This window comes from Paroedura picta, chromosome 3 (assembly GCF_049243985.1).
Source record: "Paroedura picta isolate Pp20150507F chromosome 3, Ppicta_v3.0, whole genome shotgun sequence".
NCBI lineage: Eukaryota > Metazoa > Chordata > Lepidosauria > Squamata > Gekkonidae > Paroedura > Paroedura picta.
In genome coordinates, this window is record NC_135371.1 from 67,468,959 (window position 1) to 67,485,397 (window position 16,439).

The 16,439-nt window shown below is 43.3% G+C and overlaps 1 protein-coding gene across 18 annotated transcripts in view; it reads right to left on the reverse strand.

The window, feature by feature from the left end:
• ZNF346 (zinc finger protein 346) overlaps nt 1-16,439 on the reverse strand; it is a 112,576-nt gene that overhangs the window by 83,090 nt on the left and 13,047 nt on the right. For all 18 annotated transcript variants that reach the window (XR_013229149.1, XR_013229146.1, XR_013229144.1 and 15 more), the window contains one exon: nt 14,876-15,112. Coding sequence is in view for 9 of the 18 variants with exons in the window: in XM_077326305.1 (XP_077182420.1) it covers nt 14,876-15,112 (237 nt within the window). In the remaining 9 variants the exon portion in view is untranslated. The remainder of the gene's footprint in view (nt 1-14,875; nt 15,113-16,439) is intronic.

Here is a 16,439-nt window from a genome sequence, read left to right on the forward strand (position 1 = left end):
GATGAGGAGGACCCACGGACCGGTATCAACTGATCCATGGACTGGTCCCGGTCCCTGGTCCGGGGGTTGGGGACCGCTGATCTAAAGGTTATCCCAGTATGCTTCAAATAGCGTTAGGATTCCCAATATATTTATCACATTAGTCTTTAATGTTAAATGGAAATATCCTCAATTGTTACTATTAAATGTGCAAACCTATGCCCCTTGTGAAGGGGTTTACAAGTAGCATCCACAATTCAAAAGTAATGTCATCCTGGACATATTTAACAGATATGAGTAGTAAGGAATTGTACACCTGCACCTATGCATTTCTCATGCACTTTTTTGGTATTATTTACTCATTATTTTGACTGTAACTCATGGGACACAATTGTTTTGGCACAATTATAAAGATTCATTGGGATATTCTTGCTGTACTTTTAATTACCTATCCATACTATTTATAATATTTATAAAATAAAAAAAATATTTATAAAATTTATACTATTTATAAAAACGGAAGCCTAGGTCACAAAGGTAGTGCGGCTGGCATTCTACCACCTCCACCAAGCCAAGCTACTAGCGCCCTACCTGGACCCAGAGCACCTAGCCACAGTGATCCATGCAATGATCACCTCTAGGCTGGACTTTTGCAACTCACTTTATGCAGGCCTTCCCTCATCCTTGATCCGGAAACTGCAACTGGTACAGAATGCTGCGACCAGGATTCTCACTAAAACATCATGGAGATCCCACATCTGGCCAGCACTCCAACAACTTGGCTGGCTCCCATTTGATTAAGCTTAATGGCAATTACCTTTAAGCCATACGCGGTTTGGGCCCAGTGTATCTGAGAGACCGCCTTCCTGCCTATACCCCCTATACTTACGCTCCGGCACCTCCAGCTGGCTGCGGATCCCTGGCCCCAGAGAAGCGCGTCGGTCCTGGCCCCCACCTGGTGGAACAAGCTCCCTGAGGAGATCAGAGCCCTGCCCGAACTTCCACTGTTCCGCAGGGCCTGCAAGAGGGAGCTCTTCCACCAGGCATTCGCTTGAGGCCGACCGACTCAGAACACCTGCTGGTCCCCCCAGACGCCTGCCCATGACTCTCCCAAAGTTACTGTTAATTGTTATTATATTTTAATTGTGGTTTTGTAATCTTTTGATGTTTTTTTAAAGTTGTTTTGATGTTATAGTCTGCATAATGTTTCATGTAAGTTATAATGTTCTGTGTAAACCGCCCAGAGCTGCAAAGAAATGGGTGGTATAGAAATCTCAATAAATAAATAAAATAAATAAATAAAAATAAATGTTATATACAGACTAGAGGCAAAATATGTTGCACCCAGAGAAACATTGGGTGCTAGGATGCACACCTGCACTTTGGCCTTCCTGGGGGCTGGCTACATGGCAAAAGCTCCTGCCCATCCCTGGAGCCTTGACGTCCTGCCTCCAAACCTCAAGGAACATTCCTGACCCAGGGGTCACCAATCTCCAGGTATGGTAGGGAAATCTCCTGGAATTGGAGGTCATCTACAGACTATAGAGATCATTTCCATAGGGAAAAACTGCTGTTTTAGTGGGGGGACTCTGTAATGACAACTCATCTCCAGGCTCCTGGAAATGAAAGGGCTTGTTTGGGAGGGGGAATTCTGTGGCACTGTGCCCCAGAGAGGTTGTTGTTGTTCTTGTAAGGTGCAAAGTCGTGTCTGACCCATCGCGACCCCATGGATAATGATCCTACAGGCCTTCCTGTCCTCTACCATTACCCGGAGTCCATTTAAGTTTGCACCTACTGCTTCAGTGACTCCATCCAGCCACCTCATTCTCTGTCGTCCCCTTCTTCTTCTGCCCTAGATCGCTCCCAGCAATAGGCTCTTCTCCAGGGAGTCCTTCCTTCTCAGGAGGTGGCCAAAGTATTTGAGTTTCATCTTCAGGATCTGGCCTTCTAAGGAGCAGTCAGGGCTGATCTCCTCTAGGACTGACCGGTTTGTTCGCCTTGCAGTCCAAGGGACTCGCAAGAGTCTTCTCCAGCACCAGAGTTCAAAAGCCTCAGTTCTTCGACGCTAGGCCTTCCTTACGGTCCAACTTTCGCAACCATACACTGCAACTGGGAATAGCATAGTCTTGACTAAACACACTTTTGTTGGCAGGGTGATGTCTCTGCTTTTTAGGATTCTGGCTAGATTTGCCATAGCTTTCCTCCCCAGGAGCAAGCGTCTTTTAATTTCTTTGCTGCAGTTCCCATCTGCAGTGATCTTGGAGCCCAGGAAAATAAAACCTGTCACTATCTTCATTTTTTCCCCATCTATTTGCCAGGAATTGAGAGGGCCGGATGCCATCATCTTTGTTTTCTTTATGTTGAGTTTCAAGCTAACTTTTGCACTCTCCTCCTTTACCCGCATCAACAGGCTCTTTAGTTCCTCTTCGCTTTCTGCCATTAGAGTGGTATCATCTGCATATCTGAGGTTGTTGACATTTCTCCCCGCAATCTTGATCCCAATTTGTGACTCATCTAACCCCGCCTTTCTCATGATATGCTCCGCATACAAGTTAAATAGGCAAGGCGACAGTATACAGCCTTGCCGAACTCCTTTCTCAATTTTGAACCAATCAGTGATTCCATGTTCAGTTCTCACTGTTGCTTCTTGACCTGCATATAAGTTTCTCAAGAGACAAATAAGATGCTCTGGTATTCCCATCTCTTTAAGAACTTGCCACAATTTGTTGTGCTCCACACAATCAAAGGCTTTAGCATAGTCAATGAAGCAGAAGTAGATGTTCTTCTGGAACTCCCAAGCTTTCTCCATGATCCAGCGTATGTTGGCAATTTGATCTCTAGTTCTTCTGCCTCTTCGAAATCCTGCCTGTACTTCTGGAAATTCTCGGTCCACATATTGCTGGAGCCTAGCTTGTAAAATTTGAGCAAAACTTTGCTAGCATGAGAAATGAGTGCAATCGTGCGGTAGTTTGAATATTCTTTGGCATTGCCCTTCTTTGGGATTGGAATGTAAACTGACCTTTTCCAATCCTGTGGCCATTGTTGAGTTTTCCAAATTTGCCAGCATATTGAGTGTAGCACTTTTAGTGCATCGTCTTTTAAGATTTTGAATAGTTCAACTGGAATGCTGTCACCATCACTAGCTTTTTTTTTTTTTTTTATAATTTTGTTTATTGTATAAAGCATTTACAGAAAATTTGAGAAGAAAAAGCAACCAGCTGATATGGTTTGCCATCTCTTTTAACATACATATTCAGTTCCCATCACATATTATTCCTAATCTAGAAGTTTTTACCATTTTTCTTAGCCAAGTGATTGTTAATACATATGAGAGTATGATCTGTTATAAGAATACATTCTGTTATTATCTTAAATGATATTAGGTCAGTCCCCTTCATAGATTGGCCCTGACCCAAGAGTTACTACTGCCGTCTTGTTAATGCCTATGAAGTATAGTTTGTCATCCTCTTTTAGCATACATATCGACATACATATTCAATTCCCATCGCATATTAATCCTGATCTAAGAGTTATTACCATCTTTCTTAGCAAAGTAGTTGTTGATACATATGAGAGTATAATCTATTATAAGGATATATTCTATTATTGTCTTAGATGATATAAAGTCAGTTCCCTTCATATATTAGTCCTATCCTAAAAATTACTGCTACTGTCTTTCCCACAGGAAGTCAGGAGAATACTCCATTGTTCAACTCATCCTTCAGGTGGTCGCAGAAAATGAAATTGTGTTTTTTTCCATAGTAGAGTGTTTCTGATTGTCCTATCAGGGCCAGAGAAATCTCTTACTTGATTCTTGCTGCCAGTCGCCTTTGAGTTGGCTCTGAATGCTTTATCAATCTGGATCTCTTCCTCTGGTCGCATAGGAATATCTCCTGATAGCTTCCTGGTTGCTGTCGCTTTTGAATAGACTCTTTTAATTTTGCTGATCCAAATCATTTCCTGCTCTGAATAGACTTCCAGGTTTTCGGTGCTTTCCTTCCTTGAATCTGTTTTCCCAGGTTCTTCGAAGGTACTTTGGGTTTTTACATCTCTGGCTCTCTCCCTCTCCTGTTGATTAACTTCCAAACATTGAGTTTTCGTTTGCTTTATTATTGGCAAAGCTGTATCAGCTGTTCTCTCTCCGTCCAAAAGCTCCCCCTTAATCCCACGGATTTCCTTTTCCAGCTTATTGACTGCTTTCAGTATCTTTGAGTTCCCTTCGCATAACAAATGGAAAAGCTGTGCCTTAGTTAATTTCTCCATAGTTCCAGGCAGTCACAAATTAGAAACAGAAAGTCTCGTACGGTCTCGCGGGAGCACGGGCGATCCCAAATTATCAGTTTGTCAATCTCCGTATCAAGTCAATAACCCCCACTGAGCTTTTTTCAACAAAACTTCAAAGTTCTTTCTTTGTTTGGTTAGTGGGTATAATTAGCTGGGAGTCTCTCACTCAGCGAAAGAGGGAATTCACTTGTAAATTGGTTGAGGAAGGAGGGGGGGAAGAGCTTGTAGAGAAAGAAAGGGAAGAGCCAGAAAGCTTTCAATTCTTACTGTTGCAGACTCAGCTTCTGTCAGCGCTTCTGTCAATCTGGTAAAAGATGGTCTGGGAAGAATGTAGGGTCAGCTGGTCGTTTCAAGCTTGTAAAGTTGTTTGCGACAAGGACGCCATCGTGACCTTGAGCACACGCCGCTATTAATCCGGGGAATTCGGTCCCCCTACCTCCCCACAGATCTGTAGGACCCTCAGGATGCCGTTCCCGGTTCCTGGGGCGACCGGCGAGCAGATTTGCGTATCTGCTCAGGTCAGCCAGGTGCAGAAGCCCCTGACCCTCGGCATGGCTGAAGAGCTGAACAGAAGTCCAGCTTTTTATGGCGCCATCTTCAGTCGACTTCACCATCACTAGCTTTATTGTTGCTCAGACTTCCTAAGGCCCATTTGACTTCACATTCCAGGATGTCTGGCTCCAGGTCAGTAACTACCCCATCGTGGTTATCAGGGATGTTAAGCTCGCTCTTGTATAGTTGTTCTGTATAATTTTGCCACCTTTTCTTAATCTCTTCTGCTTCTGTGAGGTCCCTACCATTTTGGTCCCTTATCATACCCATCTTTGCATGAAACATTCTCTTCATATCTCCAATTTTCTTGAAGAGATCTCTGGTTCTCCCCATTCTACTGTTTTCTTCTATTTGTTTGCACTGTTCATTTAAGAAGGCATTCTTATCTCTTCTAGCTTTTCTCAGGAATTCTGCATTCAATTGGATGTATCTTTCTCCCTTGCCTTTCACTTCCCTTCTCTCCTTAGCTATTTGTAAAGCTTCCTCAGACAGCCATTTTGATTTCTTGCATTTCTTTTTCTTTGGGATGGTTTTAGTTGCTACCTCTTGTACAATGTTGCGAACCTCCGTCCATAGTTCTTTAAGCACTCTGTCTATCAGATCTAATTCCTTAAATCTATTTGTCACCTCTACTGTATATTCATCGTGGATATTATTTAGTTCATACCTGAGTGGCCTAGTGCTTTTCCCTACTTTCTTCAATTTAAGCCTAAATTTTGCAACAGGAAGCTGATGATCTGAATCACAATCAGCTCCTGGTCTTGTTTTTACTGACTGTATAGAAATTCTCCATCTTTGGCTGCAAAGCACATAGTCTATCTGATTTCTGTGCTGACTGTCTGGTGATGTCCATGTGTAGAGTCGTCTCTTGGGTTGTTGGAAAAGAGTGTTTGCTATGACCATTGTATTCTCTTGACAAAATTCTACCAGCCTGTGCCCTGCTTCATTTTGTACTCCAAGGCCAAACTTGCCTGTTATCCCGGTTATCTTTTGGCTTCCTACTTTAGCATTCCAATCCCCCATGATGATAAGCACATCATTTTTTGGCGTTGTTTCTAGAAGGTGTTGTAGGGCTTCATAGAACTGGTCAACTTCATCCTCTTCAGCAGCAGTGGTTGGGGCATAGACCTGGATTAATGTGATGTTGAATGGTTTGCCTTGGATTCGAACTGAGATCATTCTGTCATTTTGAGGATTGTATCCCAAGACTGCTTTTTCTACTCTCTTATTGATTATGAAGGCTACTCCATTTCTTCTGCGAGATTCTTGTCCACAGTAGTGTACCTGATGGTCATCTGAATTAAATTCACCCATTCCAGTCCATTTGAGCTCACTGATTCCTAAAATGTCGATATTCAGTCTTGTCATCTCTTGTTTAACCACGTCCAGCTTGCCTTGATTCATGGATCTGACGTTCCGGGTTACAGCATCGGACTGTCTTTTCGCCACCAGTTACTTCCACAACTAAGCGTCCTTTCGGCTTTGGCCCAGTCGCTTCATTCATTCTGGAGCTACTCGTACTAGCCATCTGCTCATCCCCAGTAGCATATTGGACACCTTCCGACCTGAGGGGCTCATCTTCCGGCATCATATCGTTTTGCCTTTTGAACTTGTCCAGTGGGTTTTCATGGCACTGGAGTGATTTACCATTTCCTTCTCCAGTGGATTACCTTTTGTCAGAGCTCTCAGCTATGACCTGTCCATCTTGGGTGGCCCTGCACGGCATAGCTCATAGCTTCACTGAGCTACGCAAGCCCCCTTGCCACGGTAGCGATCCTTGAAGGGGGCCCAGAGAGGTTGCAGGATGCAAATCTCCAGTTGGGATTTGAGGACGCAGGTCATTTCCAGACAAGAGATCCTAAACATATACATGGCATCTCAATTCATCACCCATAGAACAGGTCAGATTTTACAAACATCTGGGAGTACTATTCCAATCAAATGGCCGTAGAAACTCCCATATATCATATATTTCCTCAAATGCCCAGAGAAGCTCAGGTGCCATTCAGAAATTCTTCTGGCACAAAGGTGGGCGTAATGTTCCCGCAGCCCTTAAGCTGTTCAAGGCAAAACCTCTAGCACAGATGATGTATGGGGCCCCATTGTGTATAAATGCCAATATTTCCAGCCTAGAAAAGACCCAGGCTAAATTTTTAAGATCCCTGCTCCATGTACCAACCAGCATTTCCAACGCTTCAATCCAGGTGGAAACAGGAATGTATTCTGTCCAGACCAGAATATGGATATGTATGTCCATGTACTGGTTAATATTGCTTTTTTTCACAAAGGGTTTGCTTTACCTAATGATGTCTGAATCATTGGTTGTGCCGTGGATATCCACTCTTGAGAAAAAACTTTGCTCATATGGTCTAGCCAAACATTTAATACTGTCTCTGGGTTTCAACCGAGCAAAGGAAACGATAAAACAAAGAATCCTAGATATCCATCGCCAACAGGATTTCAATCAAGTAAAAAATTCACTTTTTCCAATGCCCCCACTTAATAATTTGAGGCCATTACCTTATTTATCTAATCTTGTTTTCCCAGATCATTTACTCTCTTACGATATGACATGCTCCCATCCGCTTTTAGGGAAGGCTTATTCAAAAAAATACCCATCTGTGATCGTTTATGCATCTGCCAGGATGGGAGCATTGAAACATCGGAACATGTATTACTCCAATGTAGGCTATACAATCAATTCAGGGGAGAACTTATACCTTACCTACAGAATAAGCCCAACTCAGAGGCAGTCACAGACATGTTGTCAGACAAAAGCACAGAAATAACTTCTGTTGTGGCCAGATTTGCTTGGAGAGCAATCAAAACAAGGAAGACCTGGGTGGATTCGGAGCAACTTAGGTAGAGATAGTCTCAATTGCTTGAAATAATGCTTGTGAGTTTTAAAACCAGAATGATTCTTATAGCTGGAATGTTTTTATCTTTTTATAATATTTTAGTTATCAATGATTCTTTTATCTTGTTAATGCCAGATGTTTTTATGTATCTTATAATTTGACTACTGGTCTAGTACCATATGAGCCTCTTGTGGTGCAGAGTGGTAAGGCAGCCATCTGAAAGCTTTGCCCATGAGGCTGGGAGTTCAATCCCAGCAGCCGGCTCAAGGTTGACTCAGCCTTCCATCCTTCCGAGGTCGGTAAAATGAGTACCCAGCTTGCTGGGGGGTAAACGGTAATGACTGGGGAAGGCACTGGCAAACCACCCTGTATTGAGTCTGCCATGAAAACGCTGGAGGGCATCACCCCAAGGGTCAGACATGACTTGGTGCTTGCACAGGGGATACCTTTACCTTTTTACCTAGTACCGTAATAATAAAGACTTGACTTGACAACAGTCATATTATTCTCTTAGTTTTTGCTATGTTTCTGGACATCAGTATAGCTGAGGAATCCTAGGTGGTTCTCAAGCCCTTGGAAGACAGTAACAAATATGGAACTGAGACTGATATTGCTGTTAACTTTCCACTGAGTGTGCCTGTGCCTTCTTAGTAAAGACCCACCACATGCATCTGACAAAGTGTAGTCTAATCCAGTGGTCCCCAACCTTTTTATTACCGGGGACCGGTCAAAGCTTGACAATTTTACTGAGGCCCGGGGGGGTAGTCTTTTGCCGAGGGACGTCACCACCGCCACTTGACCCCTTGCTCTGCTTGCTTTTCCGCTGGTGCCCCTGACTTCCTGCCGCCCGTTGGGGGGCACTGCCAGCAACAGCTGCACAGTGCCACGTCGAGGGGGAGCCCCAGCCATGGCGGCTGTTGGAAAGCACCAAAGGTGAGCTGGCAGCAGAGTGTCAGGGCAGCCATCGAGGCAGCAACCAGGGAGGAGGACGAGGAGGAGCCGTGGCCCGGTACCAACTGATCCAAGGACTGGTACTGGTCTCCGGACCGGGGGTGGGGGACTACTGCTCTAATCCACAAAAGTTTATGTTAGAATAAAACTTGTCAGTCTCTGCTCCTTAGAAGGCCAGATCCTGAAGATGAAACTCAAGTACTTTGGCTACCTCATGAGAAGGAAGGACTCCCTGGAGAGGAGTCTAATGCTGGGAGTGATTGAGGGCAAAAGAAGAAGGGGATGATAGATAATGAGATGGCTGGATGGAGTAACTGAAGCAGTAGGTGCAAACTTAAATGGACTCTGGGGAATGGTAGAGGACAGGAAGGCCTGGAGGACCATTGTCCATGGGGTCGCGATGGGTCGGACATGACTTTGCATCTAACAACAACAACAAGGTGCCATAAGACTCCTGAAGTTCTGTTGTTGTTGCTACAAATATGGCGACCCCCTCTGGATTATTAATCAATCATTACTTTTAAAACTATCTCAGACAGAAATGCAATGGGCACTAGCCCACAGATCTGCATTTTAGGTTTCTTGGGTGCCTTTCATCTGGCCTTAGCACCTCAGTCCATCAGAGTGTCAGGCAAGAGGGGGCATCAGGACTGGAACAATCCAGGTAGTGAGCAGGGCCACCAGGGCCAGCCCTCCCCCCTTTCTGGTGGGTGGAGGATGCATGGGGACTACTCCACTCATAGTCCTGGCATAACTTCTGCATCTTGCCAGAGTGGAGCTCCCTCTTCCAGAAATGAGGGGTAGGAGAAGGGAAGGACTAGGGGAGTGCGCTTTCCCTCTTGGGTGCATATCTCCACTAAGGGCCAATTGGAGGCTTGGAACATTCAGCACATCGCCAGAAATAGATGCACTCTTTTATATGTTTTGATGATTCAGATATAGCATTCTTATTTTGTATATTAAACTCACTCTTAAATAAATAGGCTGAGATCAGGATGCTACTATTCTAAAATACTATCAACAACAACCAATAGTTTTGCATTACATGCCTGCCTGAAGTGGCTTACAAAATAAAACATAGTAAGAGCAAAACATTAAAAATGACTGCAGTGAAGATGATTTTTGCTGAAACATGATTTCTGCAATTCTCACCAATTCTCTCCTCCTGTGAGAGACTTCTCTCTTATGCTGCTCCTAAGGAGTGGTATTTCCTGTCCTTTAGGAGCAGCATGCGGGGAAGGGAGCTGGGTTGCAGCAGGAGATGGGAAAATCCCTACTGAGTTGACAGACATTCATTATATCAGCAATATTTAGTGCACGGTCCAGCCAAAAGTTTATTTGTCCAGTGGCAAAATACAAACTACAGCTATGTGACTCCCTGTTTGAGAGTTCAAATTGTGCATCAAATTACACTGGTAAGCTCAATAATCATGTGTGGATAACAATGTTTATGATTATGAATGTTATGCCCCATTCACATGTTACAGTGAACAAATATATATATCTGTTAAGAAACAAGAGACGACAAGTGTTCACTTTACTATTGAAACTAGGGATCAATGCCTGGATAAATGTAGGGTTTTACAATTTTAGTCATACATACATCAAATGTAACATGAGAATAAGTCAAGGTACATATATAGAAAAATAGAGCGTATGCAGTTACAGGTGTTCACTCTTAGGTGGGAACAGGGCTTGTGTTGACAATATGTATCTCCTAACATTTGTCTTTACCGTCTAGAATTTATACTCCATGATTCCAAAACTGATGTTATTTTCCAACACCTTACATCCAGAATATGACTATAAATTCTGGCATAATGAATTTAATTCTTGGATCCAAATTTTCCATTTGCTGCATTTTTAACTATGCTGAACCTTCAGCGAGCGGGAGAATTGGCAGCATGCCCTTATGCTCATGGAGAACTCACTGGCTGCAACTGAATATGTTTTAGATACACAAAGTTCAGCATAGTTAAAAATGCAACAAGTAGAAAATTTAGATCTTATCTGGGAACTGCTGTACAGTTTAACATTTACTAATCCAGGAATTAAATGCATTAATTTAAGCACAGAAGCAGTGTTTTGAGAACAGTTGGCCTGCAAAGGAAGATGGGAAAGTTCTCTTCCATGAGCAGAGACGCAACTCATAATTACCCATGGATTGGTACCATCTTGAAGAGCACCTCCTGTTCAACAAATACCTAGGTAGTAGTCAGGTATACCTTTCATCAATCTTGGCTGGCCAGCCAGCTGTAATCTTTCCAAGTTAAAAAAGTAAAGATTTTGCCAACCTCATGCATGCCCTGGTAGTATCTGGATTAGAATACTGCAGAGTACTCTTGGTTGGGCTGTCCCTGCTCTGCAAACTACAGCTGGTATGTGGCAAGTATTACCCTAGTCTTGTTTCATCTACATTAGATTCCAATTTGCTTCCAGGCATAATTCAAGCATCTTTTTAGCATATGGCTTCAGATCAGCATCCCTCAAAGACTACCTGCTCCCATATGCTCTTACTGGATCTTTATAGTCATCTTCAGAGGCCTTGCTTTGGGGACCATTTACCTGAAACTAGATGGGTGACAATCTGTGGAATTCCTTTCCAAGGGTGATGAATCAATCTCCCAACTTTTCTGCCAGCAAACCTTTTTGTTTCATTTTGTATCCCATTACTGACCCTCTTTCCTGTTCATTCTTAACTATGAGTGTTAATTATTTTTAAAGTTGGTTTTAATGTTTTATTACTATTCACTATACAAGGGCCCTAACTGGATAGAAAGATAGGACAAAGACACTTTAAATCAGTGGTCCCCAACCTTTTTATCACCGGAGACCACTCAACGCCTTTTACTGAGGCCCGGTGGGGGGGTAGTTTACTCCTCTACTCTCAACCACTGCCCTAACGCTCTCTGATCACTATGGTAATGTTTAAACATCACTTCAAAATAAGATACAGACACGCCACAACAATGAACATAAGGAACATTTTATTTTCATGGAAATTTTAACTCATGACAATGACAAATCAATGGGAACCCTGAGCTTGTTTCTCTGCAACGAGATAGTCCCATCTGGGAGTGATGGGAGACAATGACACCTTAAGTATGTTGTAAAGGGCCGGGGGGGGGGGGGAGAAGGCGTCCTTCGGGGCCCACCTCCAATTAGTCGAAGGACCACATGTGGTCCGCAGCCCACAGGTTGGGGATCGCTACTTTAAATGATTAAATAAATTTCTTCAGGACACGGTTTTGTTCATCATACACTCTACCCTGTAACTGAAATATCTTACATGTTCACGTAGATTTTTAAAATGGAGTCTAAAAAAGAAAAGGTTTTACGATGTACGCAGTATCTAAGAACAGCTACAAAAGAGGATGTTTCCATAGTCTATATGCAGTGGTCACTACTGAAGGGCTACAGTGGCCTTCATATTACAGCAACACCTTTATGCAATGACCACTACTCATCCCGTATCTGAAATGTTTAAAAGAACAGTACTGACATGGATGTTCAAGCCTGGTTATAGCACCTTCATTATCCTGCATCTATTCAGGATAGCTACCATGCCCATATAGGTTATGTTGCAATCTTATTTTCTCTCCAGCTACCCAATTATATTCTATTCTCAATGCATGAAGAATTTTCAGTTCCTGGAGAAATGCTATTTTGCTAAATGACTTACAGCCTGATCTTATGCATGTTTACGAAGTGCAACTTTGTTAAACAAGACATCTAAAGATGGATGCACAAATCCATAATATTAACTTTCAAGTGTTCTTGATGATTATCTCTGCATGTGGATAGTACCAGACTTCAACTTGCAGTGCAAAAAGACACCAGTGCAGCTTAATCAATTAAAAGCTTCAGATGTTTCTCTTGGGCTTTATAGAGGTTCTATTTAGTAGCAAATCTACATGTTTAAAGATTCTTTTAGCAAACAAACAGGATGCACATTTCACTGAGATATACCATATGTGTAAAATCTAATTTAAACAAAATGTTCAACCACATTGAATCTTTCAAATTTCTTCCAGCCACCAATTCCTTTGTATTCACCCTACATACATACACATTATTCTCTTGAATAGTTGATGGACTGGATCCCACAAAGAATCTTGTGTAATGAGTTAGTAGAGGGGATCTTTCTCATTTACTGTAGCAGTCTGTTTATCCCAAGTAAAATCCTTTCTGATGGCCAAAGGATCACAAACTGTCCTGCGGTACAGGCAGCTTTCAGCAATTCCTATTCTTCTTCTCAGTTTCCTCTATTGCAGATAATTTTGTTTGTGCATGTCCCCTCACCCTCAGAGATGTGCTGGGGTAAAATAGTAGGTTACTATGGGCACAGAGTATGAGCCTCTTGTAGCGCAGGGTGGTAAGGCAGCAGACATGCAGTCTGAAGCTGTCTGCCCATGAGGCTGGGAGTTCAATCCCAGCAGCCAGCTCAAGGTTGACTCAGCCTTCCATCCTTCCGAGGTCGGTAAAATGAGTACTCAGCTTGCTGGGGGGTAAACGGTAATGCCTGGGGAAGGCACTGGCAAACCACCCCATATTGAGTCTGCCATGAAAATGCTAGAGCAGTGGTCCCCAACCTTTTTTAGGCTGGGGACCGGCAGGGCAACGCCCGCGCACATGCTCCATGCACGGCCGAAATTGTGCATGTGCTGCACTTTCGCGCATGCGCGATTTCAGCCGCGCATGCGCAATGTGCGGGGCGGCCCTGATTCCCTCTCCCCCCCCCTCCCACAGTAAGAAGCTTCCCGGGCCACAAGCTTGCGGCCTGGGAAGTTTTTTACTGGGGGGGGCGGCGGGGAGAGAGAACCGCGGCCCGGCGCCACGGCCTTCGTGGCCCGGCACTGGGCTGTGGCCCGCAGGTTGGGGACCACTGCGCTAGAGGGAGTCACCCCAAGGGTCAGACATGACCCGGTGCCTGCACAGGGGATACCTTTACCTTTATGGGCACAGAAGGTGGAGGAAAATTCCCTCTACCAATTGGTTATACAAGTTTATCTAAAAGATTTATACTACAAATTTAATACTCTTAATAATTTGAACTGAACACTTCTTCTTGTGATTAGCTATAGTTTACATTCCCACATCTGTTTTGTGAGTTTATCAAGCCTGTCTTTTTCTTTCCTTTTGAATGTGCCACCCCACTATTTTCTCAATTTTTAAAAAAATAATGTATTTAATTCATTTTTTGTATTACAGAACACTGGAAATCAATGGTATTTACTTAAATCAATGAGTCTTTGCAACTGCTGCTTCAAAAATTCACTTTTATTACTGTGCACTCCCATCTTCTGTAAAATCACAGTCCAGTGGCACCTTTAAGACCAACAAAGATTTTTTCAAGATATGAGCTTTCTAATACAAGCACTCTTCCTCAGACTTATTTTCTGTGACTATCTGAGGTTCCCTTCCCATTATTTATATTGCTGGAGATTAGTGTGTGGTGTTACAGTAAGAAGATGAAACCAACAGAAGCTACCTCCCTGCAGCAACTGGTACAAACAATATGAATGGAGCCAGAGACTGCAAATATTGAGGATTCAACTTCTTGCTGGATACTCACTCCATTCTGAAGGGCTGCCCTCAACTTATGAGAATGCCCTTGTTTCATTTAATTGTTCACATGGCTACCTTCATTTACTCCTGTTCATTAATGCAGATATGCTTTTGTGGCTTTAGAATTATGTTTTCACATTTCCTTTGCTGTGCATTTTACTGACCAAGCTAGGCTACAGCTCAATTTGCATGGATTTCAGTGAGTTGTGGTGGCCAAAGAGACAGCTCACTTTCCACCCAGGCAACTTCTTTCCCACAACTTTGGTGAGCTTTGTAGCTTCCTGAATTCCTCCTTCACCCCTTTCCTCAAGGTTCAGTACTGTCCAGTCTTGCAACTGCACACTGGGCTCAACTGTCAATTCTTCCAAGTGAATAGCTATAATACCTCTTCTGGAGGGGTGTGTGTGTGTGTGTGTCACAAACCAAAATTTCCACACATACTTCAGGGATTTCCTCTGTTAACAGGGATGAACACCTTCCCTGTACCTCCATCCCTTGCAGGTCTACACATTCTTTTGTACAAACACAGCGAAGGGTGGAGGTGGGGGTTGAAAAAGAGAAAAAGTCACTGTTTTTAACAGTACAAATTAGATGCAGGACACTTGTAATTTAGTTGTGGCTTTACAAACCTCAAACACTCATTTGTTTTATTTACTACAGAAGCCTTATTGTGGAACACTTACCTGTTGAAGCAGCAGGTTCCTCAGGAGTTCTCCCATAGTGTGCCATAAGCTTAAGTTTGGTCTCCTGCTTTTTGTGTTTCTTTCCTACATAGTGCTGTTTTGCCATCAGTGGATTATTGAACGTGGCGTGGCAGAGACTGCAGAATTTGTCTGGATCAGAAGTGTTTTGGTTCTCTTCATTAGAGGATACAGTAGTGGGAGGTGCATTATCAGGTTGTTTCTGAGCAGGAACTACAGCTGCAAAAATAATTCAAATGTAAAGAGAAAGAATTTTGGAGACAAACCAGAAGAATCAAAGTAACAATTTACTAATAGGACAGAATTTTGCACTTGGACTTTTATTGTATAGAGTTAAAATTCTCAACATGCATGCATGCACTTGTACCTTGCACATAAACAAGACTACAACTGACGAAATCTTGCAAAGACAGCAAAGAAGAAAAAAGATTTTGTTGTAAGTTATACTGTGCTTACTTAGGGTTGTTAATACCAAGGCCAAGCACAAGAGATCAGCATTCCTATTTCTCAACTGAAGTAATCATTTATTTATTTATTATATTTAGATATTATATTTATATATACCACCCTCCCCTGAGGCTCAGGGAAATTTACATGGAACTGGAGAAAACCAGTACAAATAACACGATAGATTGAACAATAGCAATGCAGTCATAACAGTAGAACAATACAGTAAAGGAACAAACATGGCAAGAACATGCATTTAACTGTAACATGCTGATGGCCCTGTGGGATGGACATATCGATGGTGCTTTTCATGGGAGTGGGGCCAATGGAAGGTGATTGAATTTGGGTCGACCTTAACTAAATGCCTGGCAGAAGAGCTCCCTTTTGCAGGCCCTGCAGAACTGTTTAAGCTCTACTAGGTCTCTGATCTCTTCTGGGAGCTCGTTCTGCCAGATCAAGCAAGCTTTCTTGGGGCCAGGGATCGCCAGGCAGCTGGTAGCAGCAGAGCATAAGGCTCTTTGAGGGGTGTATACAGAGAGGCTATCCCTTAGGTACACTGGGACCAGACCGTGGATGGCCTTAAAGGTGATTACCAGAACTTTAAGTCTGATCTGGAATTCAACCAGAAGCCAGTGCAGTTGTTGAAGAATGGGCCAAATGCAGGACCTCCATGGCATTGCTGTGAGTAGCCTGGATGCAGCATTCTGGACCAGTTGCCATTTCCAGATCAATGTTAAGGGCAGGCCTGTTTAGAGCTAGTTACAGAAGTAGAGGTGACAGTCATGTAGATCACTGTGGCTAGGTGTTCTGGGGTCAAGTAGGGAGCTAGTAGTTTGACTTGGAGAAGGTGGTAAGAATGCCAGCTGTGCTACTAGGGTGACCTTAGCCTCGATAGAGAGCCAGGCATCTAAAACCACACCCAGGTTCCTGGTGGAGTGAGCCACTGATAGCTGCACTCCATCCAGGTTGGGTAGGCATGCTTCCTCAATTGGGCCCCTCCTGCCCAGCCACAGGACTTCTACCTTTGAAGGACTGAACTTCAGATGACTCTGCTTGAGCCATCTCGTCACTGCTTCCAGGCAGCTGGCTAATACTTCTG